This window comes from Clarias gariepinus, chromosome 8, assembly GCF_024256425.1.
Source record: "Clarias gariepinus isolate MV-2021 ecotype Netherlands chromosome 8, CGAR_prim_01v2, whole genome shotgun sequence".
Lineage (NCBI taxonomy): Eukaryota > Metazoa > Chordata > Actinopteri > Siluriformes > Clariidae > Clarias > Clarias gariepinus.
Window position 1 is genome coordinate 35,506,232 of NC_071107.1, and position 21,401 is coordinate 35,527,632.

The 21,401-nt window shown below is 38.1% G+C and overlaps 1 protein-coding gene across 1 annotated transcript; it reads left to right on the plus strand.

Moving 5' to 3' along the window:
- The first annotated feature begins 1,356 nt into the window (after positions 1 to 1,356).
- Positions 1,357 to 14,089, plus strand: lbh (LBH regulator of WNT signaling pathway). The gene is made up of 3 exons (XM_053502653.1): positions 1,357 to 1,530; positions 9,875 to 9,977; positions 12,475 to 14,089. Exons 1-3 carry the CDS (start codon positions 1,502 to 1,504, stop codon positions 12,706 to 12,708), a joined length of 366 nt encoding a protein of 121 aa, XP_053358628.1. The 5' UTR covers positions 1,357 to 1,501; the 3' UTR covers positions 12,709 to 14,089.
- The last annotated feature ends 7,312 nt before the right edge of the window (positions 14,090 to 21,401 follow it).

The following is a 21,401-nucleotide window of genomic DNA, read 5'->3' on the forward strand; positions in this document are numbered from 1 at the left end:
CAGGAACACCGGGTGTGAGTCAGGAACATACTGTACATCTTGGATCGGATGCTGGTACATGCACACACACACACACACACACACACACACACACAGTGGGTCTACGTTGCATGTCTTCAGACTGTTGGAGAAAACCGGAGTACCCGGAGGAAGGCCACCATACATGAGAACATTTCCAATCTCACAATCACACACACACACACAGACCTGGTGGGAATCGATCCCTCGACCCTGGAGGTGCAAAGTCAGAGTGCTTAACCTTACACTATGCCACTATGCCGCTTATGAGTGTATGGTAATGCAAAATTGTGCCATAATAGATAATCAATGACATGTTTATAGTGCAGTAAAGGAATGCTTGGCAAATTTGACCTTGTGATGACATTAATAATGAATAGACTCCATGAAGAAAATCTCTTATTTCTTTATTTTATTAAGTATGCAGACCTGCAGTTTAACTTTAACTTTATTAGGGCTGCACGATTTGCTAAAATAAATAAATAAATTACATTGCTATTATTTTAAATCATAATAATTTAAACCGTGATATTTACCTATTAAATTCAATCTTGGACGTGATGCAACTTACAGTATTTAATTCTAGCCAAAAAAAGAAGAACTATTAAATGTAACATTATGGATTCAAACATATTTGTCTAGGCTGGCCAAGATATAAAATATTGACAGTCTCTACATTTCTATTCATGTGTCTATTAATTGTGATATATAGCAGCCTTTTGAGATGAAATCATTGCACTGGTCCTTATCACGGTATCCGATCAATTGTGCAGCACTAATGTACCTTTTACTTTCAGGTGTGACTGAGGTCCAAACGCGGGACGTATCTTCATAGATCATTCACGAATATATTTTTTAAACAAAGGCATGATGAAGATTATAAACAACAATGTCATGATGCATCAGAGTTTTGCATTACAGCATGCTTATAAAGGAATGCTTGGAAAATTTGACCTTGTGATGACATCACCAGTAAATAATCTCTATTAAAAAAAAATCTTTCATTTTATTATTATTATACTTGTATGTGGATTTAAAAAAGGAAGAAAACAACCAAGGAAATGTTATATGCAATAATAATTTTGTAGCTAGTATTTAGCTTTTAGAACATATTTGTGTGTGTGTGTGTGTGTGTGAGTGAAGCATCCAACGCCTCGAAGCCTTTCTCCCACTGTCGTCATTAAAACACGCCTGCTGATTGGCTCCCGAGGCACGCGCGTCACCGTGCTTATTCCCACACTGCCATTCATGAATATTCTGCGCCGAGGGGGCGTGGCCTCCGCGCAGGTCCCCGCCTCTTGGATTTAAAAAGCAAGTCTGGTGCGCGCGTGCTGGAGACTGCCAGTGTTGTTACATGGAGGCGCGCGAGTGACCGAGTGATCCAGTGATCCAGTGATCCAGTGCTGCTGCTGTTTAAGCGCCTGTGAGATCTCTGAGCCTTGATTTCATCCCACTGCGACCAGTTCATGTCCTGAAGCTCTACATGACTGCCTGCTATCCTCAGGTGTACCAGTAAGTCTCTCTCTCTCTGTTGGTTAATTTGCTAATTTTTTTAAAATGTACCTTGATTGTCTTGTTGTTGCTTGTGTGCCAAGGACTTTAAATATGAATTAATATTTTTTTTTATTTAATAATCACACAAATAGTGTTTTTCTGATTAAAAAAAAAAAAAAAGTGTAAGAGGGAAAAAATAAGAAAAGGAACAGTTGCAACCAGACTTCCTTTATCAAGTTCAATTGCAAGTTAATGCACCACTGTTGATCCTAATATTGCACAGATATGTAGCGAAATATGGACTGAATTGATATTCAGTCTACACCTGTGAGTTAGAATTCAACTTCAAAGGTTCTTCAAACATTATTATTTGTTTCTTTGCTCCCAACACCGTGTTCTTGCATCGCCTGCAAAGGTGTCAAAAACGACCAATCTTGGGTATCCAAGGGTGTGCAAACTAATGCACGCTTCCTTTCGAAATATCAAAATGTACCGCACCATGAAGATCTTCCTCTGCGCCAATGAAGTAATTGATTTATCTCCTGGAAGGGCGTTATTTATATCCAGGGCACGGATGTGATAGATCTGGAGTCTGTGCCAGGAACACCGGGTGTGAGTCAGGAATACTGTACATCCTGGATCGGATGCTGGTCCATCACAATCACACACACACACACACGCATACATTGCATGTTTGTAGAAGCAGAAACGAGCTTGCAGATCTTGATTTAATTTTTATTTTCAAGTGGATGATTGATTGTTTGTTTTTGAGTTGGGAAGACACAAAGTCAAATGATCATAAACATCATGAACGGCTTTGATTAACTTTGGTCGTGATTTCTGACTATGTAGAAACAACCCCAGAAGATACGGCTATGTAAACAAGCATGACCTCCAGACCTACTTCCTGGATAAATGTCGCTTTTTGCACGTTGCCAGTGTGGTATGAGGTGCACATGAAACTAGAGCTTGAAGCCCCCTGGAAAGTCCAGACCCACATTTCTCCTGATCATCCTTAATGGAAAGCTTGGTTCATTTAAGGTTTCCTTAACAAGCTTTGAACCTCGCATTTGAATTTAGAAATGTCAAAAGCTGTAATCAATCGAACCTCCTTTAAAGCTTGGTGTGACTCGCGCTGGAAGTTTCACGACGGTATTTCCACTCTGATCCTGTGCTGCGGTCGACGTGAGTCACTTGGTTGTTACTTTCCTAGCCTCTGTGAAAGGTCACGTTCCGTCATGTGGAATCGACCCGCAGCTGCTTAATAAAACAGGGAAATAACCGCTAGTTCAAAATAGCTCTGTGTCGGATGCAAGTTCTCACTTCTGCTTCTGAAGGCCTGGGCTGGGATTTGAGGCTCCGTCATCTGTTCCTGCACGGGTGGTCGGCTAGTTAACCGTGTTATCATTTCTCTTGTTTTATTAGTAGATGATGGACATAACCCAGGCTGGAATTCACACGTCCTACCATTTGAACAAATTCTCATGAAGCAAAGTGATTCTTTACCGATGTATAGTCGAACTAGTTTTTTTTTTGTTTGTTTTGTTTTGTTTGTTTGATTTTTTATTTTTTTTTTAAGCTAAAGGGGGAAAAAACACCACCCAACAACCCACCCCTGGGGGAAAACGGAGCCCCCATTAACAGCACTTCCGCCGCCATGTCAGTGTGTAGCTTCGCTTACTGTTTATGTAACCTGTTTGCACCGTGAACAGGATGTCTCGACTTGACCTCCTTAACACAACTTCAGAGCTTGCTTTCTCTCTGTGCACGTACTGCTTTCCTGCAATAGCTTGCAATCTTTTTTTTTTTTTTTTTTTTGTGCAAAACCCCTTGATCTGTTTTCTTACAAAGGCCTCGTGTTTCCTTTTTAAACACAACTTGTGTTTGAGGAAGCCTCGGTGATTCCGAAGGCGTTTTGGTGATTTGCCCCTTTATACTTTTTTTGCTTAGATTTTTTTTTCATGCTTCACATCAAACTAACCTAGCCTCGTTGGAAACTTGGCCCTGACTGGAAATGTGTGTGGGGGGGAATAATGGGCCTCATTGTAAAGAGCTTTGGTGGGATAAACATGCAATCGGAGGACCAGGATGGTCTGGTTCATGTTTTTTTCCAGCATTGTGCTCAGGCTTAAATGTGCAACGTTTTTTTTTTTCCTTTCTCTTGTAGGGTTTACCTGAGAAAAGGCAAACGAGCCTCATCGTTAAGATGGTTTTACAGAGGAAAAAAAACAACAGTGATTTGGATCCAGCATTGTGTTCAAGCTCAAACAGTGAAAGCATGGTTTTGGCTCTCTCGGGCACCCTTTAAAGGTTCTTTGGCTGGGAGGGTGGTACTACAGTGTAAAGTGGAACTTGTTTAACGATTTACTGTATGAACTGTTGACCGCCCACACGCCAGTGGTTCCTTTAGTAATGACGGTAATCATCTGTTTAAGTGAAGATGGTGTGAGATCATTTTGCTTCTCTATTTGTTTTATGAAATTGGTCTGCTCCACCGATTTCATGAAGAATGTCTGCCTTCCCTTTTTTGATTCTTTGATTCTTGAAGTTTTTTTTTTTTTTTTTTCTTTCTTTTTTTTTTTTTAACCCCAGGGCATCCATTACCTTTGCTACCCCGCAGCCAGGGATGATTTAATAAGGAACCAATTGGGTCCAGGTCCAAGGTGAAATCTAATTCCAGCACTTTTAGTTTTTTTTTTTTTTTTACTTTAAATAGCGCCGTCTTGGGTCGGTCTCAGATCACATGTTCTTTCCCGTTGTGTTTTTGTTTGTCTCACCAGCTTTTATCTCTTTTTCCTTCCTTGCATCCATCTTAAACTCTACTCTTATCTGATCATATGAAGAAACCTTATCCTTCGCTGGGAAGCTCAGTTTATGCTCATCAAGCTCCTGTTGCCACCCAGGGAAATCTAAATGCTGTTCAGGTCAAAGCGGGACTTTTGATTGTGCAGAATAACAGAATACAGTTCTGAGAGTAAAAACTCCCTTATCTCTCTATATAATCCCCTGCTACACTAATGTACTTATCAGAGTTTCACTAGAGCTTGGATATCAAGGTTTTCTTAGCATGCTGGAGCTGTGAACAGACTGCCTAATTCTCGTCTGGAACGCTGGCCCCCCAGGAACTCGTAAGGTCAGGACTGTACTGGGGATGTGGCAATAACTCCCAGCCGAGTTCCTATAATGTGCAAGCGATGTTCGGGAATTGTGTACAGTTTTCACAGACAGGTGTGTCTTTTCTTTCTTGCAAGTTGGCAAAAAGTTGGTCTTGGAGGACCAAGAAGGATGGCAACAGTGGTCCAAACTCCGGTTTTAAGGCTTTGTTTCTTTTAAAGTGGTAAAGGCTATCTTGGGTCACCGTCCGGCTTGAAACCACTGGCTTTGGCACGCTCCGTCCGTACTCCCCTGCATTCTTTCCTGACCTTTCCTTTGCGCCTGCCAGTCCATGTTTATTCGGCGATCACCGTTTTCCGTGTCAGCTTCTGTAGCTCTGGCTTCAGTGCTGACGGTTAAGATATAGTGCCGGGGCAGATGGGAAACAGCGCGAGGTATGTGTAGTCTGATAGCCCTGTGAGTTTAGTGTGTGTCAGCACAAAGGGATAAAGCTGATGCATTGTAGGTCAGTCTTTTTTTTTCCCCCCTCCCTAGCAATAAAGACAAGTAATGTATAATCGGGGCTATATATATATTGTGATGTGATGCATCATTCTAAATGAGGTAAGCCTTTCTATAGTGACGCAGATAAACTAACGACACCGTCGTTTTTATTTAGCTCACGCAGGCCATCGAGGAAATTACCAGCGACTCAGAGGGATGAACAAAGCACGGTTTTATTCGCACAAACATCCTGAGCCGCTCGGGTTCGACTAATCCCCCAGTCTGCGTGCTCCCATGTTTCCTATTAAAGCGGATGAAGAGATTTAGATGCCAGGAAGGCTCCAGGTTCACATGTGCAAAAGTGGCACTGCGTGTCCTGCGTAGAGCTTATGGAAAATCTTCAGTAATGCTTCCACAGCTGATTACACAGCAGGAGGATGATGAGCGCAGTTAGGAAAAGGCTCTGGGTGTTCAGCAACATGGTTGTCTTTTGTTTTGAGCCACCGTGTGCATGTGCACGTGTGCGCTGATGCTGATCTTTCAGTGCTTCCGTCTGCCACCCAGATTTCCTGTCTCAGCAGGGTTCGCACCCACCCCTGTTATAACATCATATTTCTATAACCCCTGATTTACTATACAGAAACTTAAGCCTAGTAAAGCACATTAATACAAAGATTGATGCTAGACAAATCCGTCTCACTCGGTCAATTTGCTTTGATGCTAAGAATAGACCTTCTCAGCGCTAATGGTCCCCATACACTCCTTGTTGGATCCATTTAAAAAAAAAAAATGTTTCACTCTGACCCTCTAGATGTTTCCAGTTCCGTGGAAAAGATTACGGAGCGTTCTCTAGAGTGAAGACCTGGACGTTTTTAACCCGTTTGTATTTGTAAAATTTGAATTGTTGCTCCTCTCTTCTCCTCTCCAGCCGGCGTTTGTGTTATATTAGGCCGGTGTTCTGTTATTCTTAGCCGAGCAGGATGTTTATGTGGCCTCGGAGCTGAAATATCGCTGGCAGCGCACAAGTGTTTAGATTTCAGGCACACGTCTGCGCAATCAGCAGACGTCCATTAAGTCTGCGTGCACTCTGTCTCTCCTTTCCTTATTTCTCTTTGTGTCTCGTCGGCCATGTTTTAGCGCCCCCATAAACCAACATTTACATTTCATAGTAAATACCATAGATGATTGTGGTACCAGTGAGGCCTAATTCGTGGTGCTTTTCTTTTTCATGGAAAAAGATTCATGGAGCCATGTCTTTTTTTATCTTAAAGGAAAGCAAGAAGATTTGTGTCTGTGTGGTGATATTTGGATTTCCAGCTGTTTTCTGTTAGGCCACAGCTATGCAGAGGAAGTCATAAAACACAGGTCTGAAATTAAAGATGTCTAATGCATGACTCTCTCTCTCTCAGTCACACACACACGCGCACACACGCACGCACGCACGCGCACACACACACACACACACACACACACACACACACAAATGCTCTTTATATAGTATATATTTTAGGTTTAAAATGCCAATACGCTTATCGGTTGGCCCCGAATCTGGTGAACGGGACTGTCTAAAGTTCTCTGTTTAATATAACCTTTCATTCAAGTCATTTGGAGACCCGGAGACAAACATGAGTGCTGATAATAGCATGAGTGCTAAATACAGAGCATAACAGTGCTTAAAACTACAGTGGAACCTTGGATTACGAGCATAATTCATTCCAGAAGCGGGCTCATAGTCCAAGATACCGAAACAAGTGTCAAAAAAATAAGAGCATGCATGATACATAATACTCGTAAACCAAGATTCGTTCGTTTTTCAAGTCAAAATTGATTAAAAATCTTTGCTCGTCTTGCAGAACGCTCGCAAACCGCGTTACTGGCAATCCAAGATTTCACTGTACTATATATGCATCACTTAATGTCCCAGGTGCTCTAACAATCGTTGATGACACTGTCGGTTGCAGCGTGGATGAGAGTAGGTCTGTACGGTGCGCAGTACTGAGGAGAGAGCAGCTGCCTGCCGAAACCCATATTCGCGATCGGTCAGAGGAACACTTTTAGCAAGAAAACACATTTGATGTCAACTTGAACAACGCACTGTCTCAATAAACTTACCTCCACCTCTGTTAATTACACTAACTGTTGGTCGCCAGTTCCACCAGTCACATTTAGCTTGTTCTATCAGGCGCGGAAAGATATGAATTGCCAGAGCAAAACAACCGGTTAAAAAAACAAACACACACCATTGATCATCAACGTATTGTCATTTATGTAACTGCGCTACATCAGTCCTGCTGATATTCAGCACAACGGCACTCCATCTCGTGTGATATTGTTTACATATATTCAATGGCACAGCAGTTGCGCCAGCCTTTTCCTTTATCATGAAACCCATACTGTATAAATATGGAAATTATGAACCGCCCCTAAAATTTTCAAGCCCCACTCTCTCCCTCCCCTCATTTTCCTGTTAAAAAAAAATGTATGGTCTGTATTTGACAGATTCCTTTTTACACTAGGTGCATATTTCCTGTAACTGTAGCTAAAGAATGCGCTAGCCATATTACTCAGCTCACTCTTTGATACAGCAATAACGGCTTTTTTTGCACCAGCATGACATAACATGATTAACCAACTAGTTGTATTAGTCACTCGCATTTGTCTAAACCTGTAAATCTTAATAACGAATTATGACAATCACGACGAGTTGTTAAACAGTAAACGAATATCATACAAACAGATGCACAAAGGCATTTCAGTTCAGCTTGTACAAAATGACATGCCATAGTCCAGATGAGATATATTTCTCTGTAACCAGTTTTTCAATGCTAAAAGTATGTACAAGCTGAACATTAGTCTCTCATGGATTAAAACGGAGAACAGAACCATCTGAAGGTTCTTGTCTAGTTTGGAGGTGATGCAGGAACAGGATGATGTTCGCTTCTTTCTTGAACCGCCTGATGTACATTGTAGAAAATGTCATGGAATGTTCTGTAACTAAATCCAGCTGTACGATTTGGCCTGCTTGTGATTTTGATGTAAAGTCGTTGCACGAGGAACTTTAGGGGGCTAATGATCCCTCAAGTCAGTAGGAATCAGTCTTACAGTGTGCATGGTCCGATGTTCTTTTCTAGCAAGTGTCCTGTATCTTATCAGTCTGTATCAGGTAAATGTTTAGATGTTGGCTAGATAAAAAAAAAATAGTAAAGGTCTAGAGTAAAGTTCTAGGGTAAAGGTCCAGCCTACACTGATGATTTAGATCCTGAACATTCCCGTGAGAAGATGTCTGGGATATTTTTTTCCTTTTTCAAGCCCCACCTCACCCCAGGCTTATGTAAATTCTTTAGTTTTAGTTTATTTAGCTGGGCTTGTAGTGTGTTTGCTGCTGTGTGTGTGCGTGTGTGCGCCACACTGACCACTACACCGGCAGACTTTAAATAACTTCTGTGAGAAAGGAGCTTCAGCGAAGTCTCAGCTCGTACAGGAATAGATGCCCGTTTTTAACAACGCTGCCATATTCGTTCTTCGCACGAAACCATAAAATAGTTTTTTTTTTATTTTTTTATTTTATTTTTTATTTTTTTGGATGGGGTGTGTCGAGGTCCAGTGTATTTTGTGCAGGATCAGATAATTGCAGCGAGCATTCTGCTGCAAAAAACCCGAATGGAAACGTCTTCGTGTCAGATCCATGTGATGCACTCCTGCACACCCACAGCTGTTTCATAATGACTGCTGTTTGATGAAACTCACTTCATATATACAGTAATAATATACGCATGTATAAACGCACACACCAGAATGTAGCGTGTAGCGTAGACCATCGGCCTCGTTGTGGTAGAACGTTCCGAGTACAAGCGGCTGTGGTATGTTTAATTTAAAATAAATAATGAAAATGCCTCACGATAGGGCCGAGGCGCAGTATTACATGCAAGAGGGTCTTCTGTCTTCTTGGTTGGATAAGTTATCTTGTTAGAAAGACCTCTCGTATATCTCAAACACTTAAGTTGAGTAGATGCTAGAAGAGACCTGGACGAAGTCAAATGCACAAATCAATAGGGTTTCTTAAAACTCTGGTTGCTTAAAAGTTCTTGAGTCCTTGTTTGGATCCTATGTTTAATGCTGTTGTTGTTGCTGTCGGGTTCTACATGTTATGTTGCAGGTATCCAAAGCAAAGACGCAACTCTTGTTCTTTGGTAGTAGTTAAAAGAATCACAATATGGCTTTTAACATTAAGAGCGAAAAAACTTCAAGAAGAAGTTTTGTAGTTGTTCCTTCTAACAGTATAAAGAAACCTAAGAGTTCCTTATATGGTGTTTGGTTGGCAAAGGGTTCTTCCTTCTGATATGGGCTCTAATTGGACTCGTACAGGATTGTGAAGCATCCTGTAGAAGAACCATTTACTGTACTGTATGCACCAATTAATAAGGTAGTGTTTTTTATTTGAATGATCTGCTAAGACGCACCTTTCTAAAAAAAAAATTTAAAAAAAAAGAAACCTAATGGTTTCTTAAGGAAACTAGTTTTCTATGCAGGTTCTACTTGGAAGATTATACACTCCATCTTGGAGAAATTTCATCCTTCAGACCCAGAAAGAACCTCTTTATAGTAAAATTATGTGGTATCATTTCTCGATAGTAAAACGCTACATGCTGCAAGATCTAAAGACCTAAGCATCTAAGGCATTTCTAATAAAAAGTCCCTCGTTTATTAAGTCCAGCAAGGTTCATAAGGTTAAGGCAGCTTTCCTGACCCGAGTCTTTGTCTGCAGCTCCACGTTCGTGCCGTGCCGTGAGATGACCGAAGTGATTATCAGCAGCACTCCAATGGAGGACATACGGCTCAGCCCAAGTAAAGACCGCCTCACTTTCCAGGTAACCAACTTTTTGATCCTCTTTCAAATTTCCATGAACAGCAAAATAAAAAAATTTGCTTTCAGACAAAAGTCATATTGAAATTCTCAGCTAAGGCTTTCCACTGTGGGCTTACTTTCACAAGTATAAAGGTTGCTGCTGTGTTTTTTTTTTTTTTTTCCAAAATAATATCAAAACCAGTTCCTCAAAATATTAGGAAATTTCCGAAATCATTTTGTTTTCACTTTCTAAAAAAGTAAAACACCAAAACAAATCTAATCTAATAGTGTTACTACTGTAGACGCGCTAATATTTACTCTTTAACCCATAGCCTTTCTAATTTTTCACCTGACACTTTGGTGATACTGGAGATGTTCACAGAAGCGTTCGCAGAAAAGCCAAAGTCACCAAAAGGAGAAAGGACACCGGTGGATTTCGGAGTTTTGTGAGGCAATAGAAAATATGAAGTCGGGATTGTGGTTTGCATTAAAATTGTCTAAGTAATAAATTTGAATCTTGGAAAATCTGCGCATTCGAAATCATGCAGTACCGTTGTGTGATCTCATTATCCCTGCACCATGTTCTTATAAACATATTCATTTTGTATGTTTGGTTTTCAGTAATGCATTAAAAAACGCCACCCTAATTTGTACTTAGCATATTACCCAGACTGCCTTTTCTGAGGACGCTTTTCCGTTCTTTGCTTAGAGAGCGGGGGGGAACCTTCTCATCTCATCCCAGCTGCAGTCCTCAGGGACCTGCTTTCTTTCTTTGTCTCCTTCTTTAGTGCCTCCCTTTCAGTGCACAGTTTTTTTTGTTTTTTGTTTTTTTCCCTTTGCTGCACCAAGATACACACACAAGCTATTTTAAGACTGTGTATGTGTGTGTACGTGATAATTGCGGTTCTGAGCCGTGCAGGGATTTGATGCAGCCATCTCAGCTGATATAAAAGCTGACAGTGACACAGGATAAGGATGTTTTCTCTCGTTTCTCCGAGACGGACGAGTCTGGAAGGAGTGCGCTCATCCTCTGATGCACTCTGATGCCTTCAAGAGAAATTTATGTCTGACAGTATGGTGTTGTGTTTCACACAGACCACTCATCCTTGATGGATTCTAGTTTGGGTGAAACCCAGGACAGCTTTCCAGTCCTTTTTTTTTTTTTTTTTCCTTTTGATTCAGTCTGGGAACCAACATGTTCTTACAGGACGTGTCAGGATGGTGTGAAGAAGCAGATTGTTCGGAAGTGTTTTATTCTTTTTATATCACAGCAGCTGCCCATGTTGTCGATAAGAAATGCAACAGTCATGCATCTCTTATTTCTCTTCTTCTTTTCTCCTACCCTTTTTCATGCCAATTCAGGCTCATATTTAAAAGAACGTTTCATTTCTTTCCCAAGAGACGGCTTTGCTACCACATCTTATGTCTACAACCTCACCCTTTTCCCATCCCTTCAGTTCACGTCAATGAAAAAGGCAAAGCTAAAAATACGACTCTGGTCCAATTCTCAGGAGATGTGAAGCTTTCAGGCAAATTCTCTTCCTGGGGCCAAGACCAAGGGATATAAATAAAAAAGCAGAGCACGCGTGAGACGATTACAAGCCATGGATGTTTTTTTTATAATTATTTATTTATTTTTAATGTTTTAGCGTTATCACGGGTTCTCAAGCAATCTCACATCTTTTCGATGTGCACAGAACTCCGCACACGTCTTGCATCTCCATGGCATTCACATTCTTGTTACTTTTCCTATCCTGCGACTAACGTTTTAATAATCGGTTTGTGCTTAAAAAGAGTATCGTACTTCTGTACCCTGTTAATGCAAGCTGTAATAAGAGGCAGATATAAAAATTATGCTTTAAGTTGTTTTATATATATATATATATATATATCCTGTGTGTGTGTATATATATATATATATATATATATATATATATATATATATATATATATCCTGTGTGTGTGTGTATGTATGTATATATATATATATATATATATATATATATATATATATATATATCCTGTGTATATATATATATATATATATATATATATATATATATATCCTGTATATATATAATTTTTTGTTAGGTTTTTGTTGTTTAAGAAAAGTTGCAAGAATGAAAATAATAAAACCAAGTGACCGTGTTCGGGCCTATGTTGGCTGTAGATGCCAACGACAATTATACAGCAATTTCTCAATTCATGATGAGTAAGAAAAATGTCTACTGCTAGGGCTGCTCTTAGTAAACGAACTAACACCTTCTAAGCGGGGAATTTACCAGCTCTGTGGAATAAGTAAACTTGTAACCTGACACTATGATGTACTAATACTGGAAAATTAACATGGTTTCAATTCATCACGCCGCTCCAACACTAGTTCACTGTATAATGTGGAAAGTTTTTGTTATAAAGTGTCTGGTTCTGGAACTGTTTAAAATGTGACACTTTGATATGAAAAAAATGCCTCTTTTTTTTTTTTTTTAATCCCCCTTCTCCCCATCTCACCCTCCTCGCAGATATTTCCTGATCCATCTGATTTCGAACGCTGCTGTAAGCTGAAGGACCGCCTTCCGTCCATCGTAGTGGAGGCAACCGAGGGTGAGGTGGAGAGTGGCGAGCTGCGCTGGCCGCCAGAGGAGCTCCTGATCAGACGGGGAGAGGGAGATGAAGAGGATGATGAGGAGGAGGAGGAGGAGGAAGAGATTGATGGGAGTGTACAAAAGGGACAGCAAACGCAAAGAAAAGACTGATGTGTACGCGCATATGCACAAGCATGGTTTAAGAGTCCTTCATTAAGAACGGGATGAGAGGAGGAATGTGACAAGAGGCTGATGCTGATCTTACACCTGGTGCTAAATTAAAGCTTTACCAATACAGCCCGCTTATTATGAATACCCTTACGTCATGCAAGATAACTTTACACCGAGTTCCTTTTAAGCCTCGACACAAGCCAGCGTAGCCACCCGCCATAACGCGTTCTCGTCTCTCGCTCGCTCTCACACTCCTTGTTCTCGCACGCACATTTTCTCGCACACATTAATATCCATATATAATTCCGCATATGTTCGTCGATGTTTGAGGGGAGGAATTTAGTTGTCTGGCTTGTTTTTTTTTTTTTTCAACAAGCGCAATATCCCTCGTGATAGACTTTTAGATGATCATACTGTACACACAGTGTTTGCTTTATTTTCTGCAATAATAATAATAATAATAATAAATGTATTGATTTTGACGATTGATGTTAGGTGACTATATAGGGTTAAACAGCAATGGCATTCAGACTGTTCAGTTTTCACTGGTGTGAAGGATAAACTTCCAAAACACACCAGTTAAGTTCATTTTCAAGCCGTCTGTTCTAACTTACAGCAAAATGAAGCCACGAGGCCGATTTCGCACTGAAGCATCAAACTGTCTAGGATGTTATTGCTAATTTTGGGTTTAGCCTAGTCACCATTTTGTTTTTGTTGTTTGTTTTGTTTGTTTTTTCATTTGGAACATTCTTCCATTTAATACTGTATGTAAATAATTTTTGTACTCAGAAGTAGTCATTTTCACTGTGAATATCTGCATGTAGTTGTTTGTCTTTGTACTGTACATAGATCAGTTTCTTTTCAGTGAGCTAACGATTAGCATGCAGTGGAAGTTGACACAAATCCAAATCTGTCGTTTAATGCTAATCGTGTTCTTTACCCGTCCCCTCCCCATCGCTTTAGACATAACTCATTGCATTTAGAGTACTGTAAAAATTTATATTTGGATTCCCAGTGTGATTGGAATACATCCTCTTCCCTCAGTGGAAAGGTTACAAGAAGGTCACCTTGGCACTGAGAGCACCTTTGTATATTGACACAATGTCTAGCCATTATTTTTATTTCTGGTCTGTTTCTCGTCTACTTGCTGGCTATGTATAAAGGCTTTGGTCTCAGTCTGTGTATGTGTGTATGCGGGTGTTAAGAGGGTCAAGTGTGTTAAGTATGTGTAAGGGTCCTCTGTGTGAACTGCTTGTAGATTTGCTCTGTATTATGTGTACAGCTCAGGGAGAATAGCTGCCATTTTTTTCTTGGTTATGATTTGTTTCCCCTCTCCACCATTGTTGTTGTTGTAAATAAACATTTGGAACGTACTTTAAAACTTTGTTGTATTGTTATTTTGTGTGTGGTAGGAAATATGAGCATTTTGTGTGAGGTAAAAAAAAAAAAACTTTTTTGTGTGAGGTAAAATGAGTCAAGTTTAGCATTTTGTTTGAATGTGTGAGGTAAGATTAGAATAGTAGTTCATTTTAGCATGCTGTCTAAATATGCGAGGTAAAAGTAGTGTATATATATAAGCTTTAATTGTGTATATGAAAGGTACAACTAATACTTCTAAGCAATTTGTGTGACATAAAACTAGCAAATGTTGACTTTCTTGTGAATGTGAAGTAAAACTAGTCAATTGTAGTTTTTGTGATATATGAGGTAAAACCAGTCAATTTTAGCTTTTATGTTTATATCTAAGATAAAACTAGTCAACTTGTGCTTTGTGTGTATGGATAAGGTAAAACTAGTAAATATAAGCATTTTGTGTAAATGAGTGAGGTAAAAAAAAAAAAAAAACTTTTAGCAAATTCTATCAACTTTTTTTTTGGTGAGGTTAAATTGCTTAAGTTTAGCATTTGTAAATATATACTGTATAAGATAAAATGAGTCAAGTTTAGCATTTTGTTTGAATGTGTGAGGTAAAATTAGAATAGTAGTTTTAGCATTCTGTCTAAATATGTGAGGTAAAAGTAGTATATATAAGCTTTAATTGTGTAGATGAAAGGTACAACTAATACAACTAAGCAATTTGTGTGACATAAAACTAGCGAATGTTGACTTTTCTTGTGAATGTGAAGTAAAACTAGTCAATTGTAGTTTTTGTGATATATGAGGTAAAACCAGTCAATTTTAGCTTTTATGTTTATATCTAAGATAAAACTAGTCAACTTGTGCTTTGTGTGTATGGATAAGGTAAAACTAGTAAATATAAGCATTTTGTGTAAATGTGTGAGGTAAAAAAAAAAAAAAAACTTTTAGCAAATTCTATCAACTTTTTTTTTGGTGAGGTTAAATTGCTTAAGTTTAGCATTTGTAAATATATACTGTATAAGATAAAATGAGTCAAGTTTAGCATTTTGTTTGAATGTGTGAGGTAAAATTAGAATAGTAGTTTTAGCATTCTGTCTAAATATGTGAGGTAAAAGTAGTATATATAAGCTTTAATTGTGTAGATGAAAGGTACAACTAATACAACTAAGCAATTTGTGTGACATAAAACTAGCGAATGTTGACTTTTCTTGTGAATATAAAGTAAAACTAGTCAATTGTAGTTTATATGTAAGATAAAACTAGTCAACTTGTGCTTTGTGTAAATGTGTGTGGGAATGTTGGCTTTCATTGTGAATTTTGTAACATTTTCTCTGAATGTGTGGGACACAGCTAGTAAGTTTTTACATTTGGTGTAATTGTGAGGCGTAAAACTTTTAAGTATTTTACGTGAATAACAGTTGGTAAATGCTAACATTTGTTGTTAGCATCATTTAAAAACTAATCAATGTGAGCTTTTTGTGTGGATGTGTAGGGTAAAAAAAATAGTAGAATCTGTGAGCTAATAGTGGTAAATGTCAGTGTTTTGTGTGAACTATGACATAAGACTAAAATGTTAGCTTTTATTGTGAATTTTCTAACATTTTCTCTGAACGTGCCAGGTAAAACTAGTAAACATAAGCCTCTTCTGTGAATATACAAGGCAAAACTAGTAAATAAGGATGGTTTAATGCAATGTCTGAGGTAAAATATGGGAATGATGTATATGTGGAAGGTAGAAAAGTTATTCTTAGAGGTCTTTTTTAAAACAACGGGGCAAATCTCACCCCCTTTGTTTTCTTCATTATGTTCTGTTCATGTAAAACAAATATAACTTAAAAAACTTTTGGTTTCAGTTCCTTTTGCAGCAGCTTTAAAGCAATGTGGCTTGACTTCCTGCAAAACATTGTGTGTGTGTTCTGTGCACGGTATTTGAATGCATACTGTATTTAGTTGCACAAACCACATTGTGCCTTCCTGCCTTCCCAAACTTACCTCGAGCCTTGCACACTTCCTCTGTGCAAGCTGAGGGCTTTCGCATTCGCGTGTCTTTATTTCTTCTAAGGGCATTAACTAGAGGTCATCTGTCAGCTCAAGATAAAATGCAATAGTTAACTAAAGAACTCTTTTTGCCTTAAAATGGTGATTACACTAGTTTGTGATGTTTTAGTCTTAAAACAGCCTCGCAAATGATATTATAAAAATATATGTATATACTTTAAAAAAAAACTATATACACTAGTTAAATACATTTAGGATCTCCTGCTGTAAGTACCTGTTGTTAAAGGTTACAAAGTTTTGAGAAATAGTTAAAAGTTTAAAGCTAAAAAATAAGCTGATCAGCTTTAATGTATTTAGTAATATTATTATTTCAGGTTGAAGCCCACATACTTGTCTGCCTGTCTTTCTGTATGACAGAACTCTCTGCCCAACTTATTATTACAAAGAAATAAAACATTTGTAAGGTTGAGTATCTTACAGTTCGCCTTGTTTACGCTAAGTTGTTCTACTTTTGGTGTCCGCCAAATACACTCCTTGTTTGGTAATCGAAGAGTGAATCACAGATGAGAAATCAAAAAAAGTAGAATGGATAAAGATTACATTTTGTTTTAAAACTACTTCAGGATGTTAAAATTTTTACTGCTGTTATTTCAGCTGTAAAAATATGAGATTATCCCAGTAAAAATATTCAGTTTAGCTTTTCTAATTAATATACTGTGTATTGGTGCAGGTGTTTGTTTACATTGAGCAAGTAGTTTATTAATACAGTAGCTAATTTATTTTAAACTAAATTATTAAATCCGCCACATAACTGTTTATTACATGGCTTTTATTCAACATCTAAGTTTTACTTATGATGCAGGTTAAATTTCAGGCAGATATTTAAGTCCAGTACTGCAAAAGTTTCAAAAAATTTAAACTTAATTTTAAAGACCCACAGTTTGATGCATGTGCAGTTATATAAACCTTGTGGGTTATACTCTGGCACAAACCTGCACATATCTTTACTTCAACTCAATGTTTTGATTTCTCTTATGGTGCAAGGTTCATTTTAAAAGTAAAAAAAATAATAATCGTTTCTGTGTATTGAGGATTGTGGCAGCTTATAACAGTTAATGCATTATGGTTGTTTCTGTGTCTTCCGCATACTCTGTGTATACACTGTAAACTATCACCTTGATTGGCTCTGTTAAGTGATGCATATAAGCATGCCCACCTCAAGGAAAAAGCATTAAATTGATTGGCTCTGTTGAGTGATGCGTATATAAATATTTGCTTCTTTCATTTCTGTATTTTCTAGCTTTTCACAAAAATTCATTATGGTGTGACAACCTTATATGTGTTTCCGTCTTGGACTCGTATCTTGCTATGCAACAAACATTAGTCTCCGCTATTGTTTTGTACACTGAACAGCCATAACAATAAAGACACCTGGGTTCTCTGAACCCTAAAAGCATGACTCCACAAGACTTCTGGGGGTATGCTGTAGTGTCGGCCACTAGGAGGTTAGCTGAAGATTAATTGCTGTAAGTTGCAAATTGTGGCCTCCATGGATTGTCCAGCACATCCCATAGATGCTTGATCCATTGTGATGTGGGAATTTGGTTAATGTTATGCCTGATTTATATAATTACAGATTTATAATTACTTACAGATTTTAACTACAGATTTATCAGACTTTTCCAAACCAAACAACATGTAATTCACATCATGCATGTGTCATACCAGTTGCATTCAGCTTGAAATAAAATTTCTTAGTAAAGCAAAAAATAATCATTTGTAAAGAACTACATTTTTTTAAACCTGGTATCTGAGGACCCAAAGTTAATCTCCCATTTCGATTGTGCTCCAACATCAGACAAGGAGCGCTAGACAATTATCACCTTACTCAGTTGTGAATAGCAATGTTTTTAAGCAAAAGGAAAGTTTCAAAAATGTTTATACCGCAGCAATATTGCAGTCACAGTTCTGATACTGTACGTGCTTGACACATGTAATTTAAATTACAGCCTTATACTAATATAATTCTAATGCCCAGGTGTACGTAACATGATATATGCTCTATATAATCTATATTTAATAACAAACCAAGTAAAAAATAATATATATAATTTGCTGATTTGAGGACGTTTTCTTTAAAGCAACATTTCTGCAATTTTTATATGTCAATATCTGAAGCTGAATCTTAAAGGAGAACATGTTTTGTGAATATATGACGTAGAACTTATAAATAAGAGCTTTTGAGCAGATAATAAAGTAAATGTGAGCCATCTCTCTATCAGTGTGTGACATAGTAAACATAAGCATTTTGTGCAAATATGTGAGGTAAAACTAGTAAATGTAAGCTTTTTTATTATTTTTTTAAATTTTTTTATAAATGTGTAAGGTCCAACAAGGAATCTTATAAATAAACGTATAAATATATGAGGTAAAACTTTTTATATGTCATTTTTACTGAATTTCAGAGGAATAAATTGGAAATATGAGATTTTGGTATGAATATATAAGGTAAATCATTTTTGTTTCTAGCCTATTTAATGACTATGTGAGGTATAAAACTAGCAAATCTCACTTGTTCGTGTAAATGTGTCATTGCCAATGAGAAATGTTAAGCTTTTTTTATAAGAATTAAAAAAAATTATAAGGTAAAACATAATCACATCACTTGTAAATGAATGAGGCAAAATAAATAATTATAAGCCCCGTTATGAATGTTTGAGGTAAAACTAGTAAATAAATGCGTAAGGTCTAACAATAAATTTTGAACTTTTTGTATGAATATGTGAGGTAAAACATGCAAGTGTGATCTTTTTTTTTCAATGAGACATTTTGAACATTTTATGTAAATTTTTGAGGCAAAACTACATGTAGTACCTTTTTTGAGCTAAAAAAATCTAGTGCTAGTAGGGGGCAGGAGTGGCTTGGAGGTTAAGGTGTTGTGTTGTGGGCCAGGAGGTCCTTGGTTTAAGCCCTAACGCCGGCGGGTCGCCACTGTTGGACCCTTGAACAAGGTCCTTCACTCCTAAGTGCTCAGACACAATCAGGCTGGCAGCTCATTCCTGTAAATAACTGCCAGTGAGGTAAAACTAGTAAATGTAAGCTTTTTGGATGAGAAGGTTTAAGCTTTTATATGAGTTTGTGAGGTAAAACATCTGTAACAACTGTAAGCTTTTTGATTAAATGTACTGTATGAGATAAAAGTAGTTAATATGAACCTTTTGTATGAATGTTTGAGGTACAATGAGGAAATGAGTGTGTGTGTGTGTGTGTGTGTGTGTGTGTGTGTGTGTGTGTGTGTGGTTAAGTAACAGGTTAGTGAGATGGATCAGTTGAAGAGTGACTTAGTTCCATGCTGAGGTCCTCAGGTTACTTCCTGGAAACAGTGAGTAGACATTCCACCTCCATAAAGACATCTCCTGGTTACACACACCCACACACAAAGTGCACACGCACAGCACAGCTGAGTTATTTATGCAGTGGACAGTGCTATAGTTCACTCAGGTAGACCAACATCACCTCATCATGGTGTTAACACTTGAAAAAGTGTCGGGTAGTGTGTATTCAGCATTTCTTTTTTTTTACCCCCAGGATTACAATTGTAAAATGGATAACTTTCTAATTGAAATTCTAAAACATGGCGTTTTGTTATCTGCTTAATATTATATTAAAAACTTGATCACAAATTGCTCAATAATCTTTTCAAATGTTCCCAGCTTTTAATCTTAATTTTGTGTGTATGTTCCTGTGCATGAGCGTGAAGTGGATGTGTGTGTGTGTGTGTGTGTGTGTGTGTGTGTGTGTGTGTGTGTGTGTGTGTGTGTGTGAAGAGGATGTGGACAGTTTTTGTGTGGTTTCTGAGCCACATGGACAAGAAGTGTGTGTGTGTGTGTGTGTGTGTGTGTGTGTGTGTGTGTGTGTGTGTTTTAAATTATTCTCAGGGTCATAGTTCTCAGTCACTGATAGCTCTTCTCTCTCATTCCCAGAATTCTTTCCAGTGGAAACAATCCGCCACTGATCCTTGTCTCTCAACACACACACACACATGCACACACACACCCTCTTGCTCACACTTTCCAACCTGTCAACTTACACCCTGAGCTGTCCTCACACACAGACCGGCACCCGTTCACCACAAGTACTGCTTTATATACATAGGTGCTGGCCACACACTTACACTCACACGACATAGACCATTTGTCCGCCTTTTTGTTTCTGTCTCTCTTTTTTGTACATTCTCTCATTTTCTCTGTTTGTCTCTTTTTCTCTCTCTCACCATCTGTTTAACATTCTTCCTTTCTATCTTTCTATTTATCTATTATCATCTATCATCTATCTATCTATCTATCTTTCTATTTATCTATCTATCTATCTGTTTCTACTCGGTTGTCATCTTTTTCTCTCTGTCTATCATTCTTTCTGTCTCTATCTGTCCATCTACTCTCTTTCTATCTTTAGTATATCAAACCTTTTTTGACCCTGAATAGGTTGTAAATCTTTTGGGATTGATTGGCTTTATTTCATTGTTGTTACTGATTCTGACAGCATCTCTCTCCCGCTCTCTGTCTCTCCCTCTCTATCTAAGATAAAATGACCACAAGCTTGTTAACGTGTCACTCACTCCTACATTTCTTTTGCTAAAGCGCATGCCAAGCTTTGATTTATTAATGGAAAAACTTGTAAATAAGCAGCAGATTAGGGCACTACTTGGGTTGTAAATTGTCATCGGTGTTATTTTTACAAGAAAAAGTGGATTTATTTTTTTTACGTTTCAGTTATTAATTATTAGGGTCATAATTAGACTTTGACGTCTACACCAGATTACACCATTTTATGTTCCTGTTTTTGTACCTAGGTTCTTATATGGTTCTAAATAAAACTCTTCACCTGGGTGGTGCTGGACTCCTCCCATTTACAGTATGCATGGAATTTTTGTATGAAAACATTTCAGGGTGTGATGCTTTAGGAAGCAGGTTGTTTTCCGATAACAATGCAAGTGTTTAATTATAAACTTATAACTCGAAAATATTCTTACATTGAATAAAAAATACATATGAAAGATTGTTTTTAATGTTAGGGAGGTTGTATTGTGAGGTTTTCTGCAAGATGTTTCTTTAACAAGAAGTTTCATGGATGTCGTTTTATTAGATGTGAGTAAAAAGATAAATTCGTTACCATTAGGGGCAGCGGTGGCCCAGGAACTTGAAGCTCTGGGTTGCTGATTGAGGGGTCAAGTCCCACCACCACTGTTTCATCACTGTTGAGCCTTTGAGCAAGAACATTAACCCTACACCCAGGCAGGTTGCGACAGGAAGGGCATCTGGCGTAAAACCTGTGCC

Bases quoted from the DNA above. Each gene is read 5' to 3' on its own strand.
- lbh (XM_053502653.1), top strand. From the start codon at position 1,502: ATGACTGCCTGCTATCCTCAGGTGTACCA. The intron at 1,531-9,874 runs GTAAGTCTCTCT...CTTTGTCTGCAG, and splicing joins TGCTATCCTCAGGTGTACCA to CTCCACGTTCGTGCCGTGCC. The intron at 9,978-12,474 runs GTAACCAACTTT...CCCTCCTCGCAG, and splicing joins AAGACCGCCTCACTTTCCAG to ATATTTCCTGATCCATCTGA.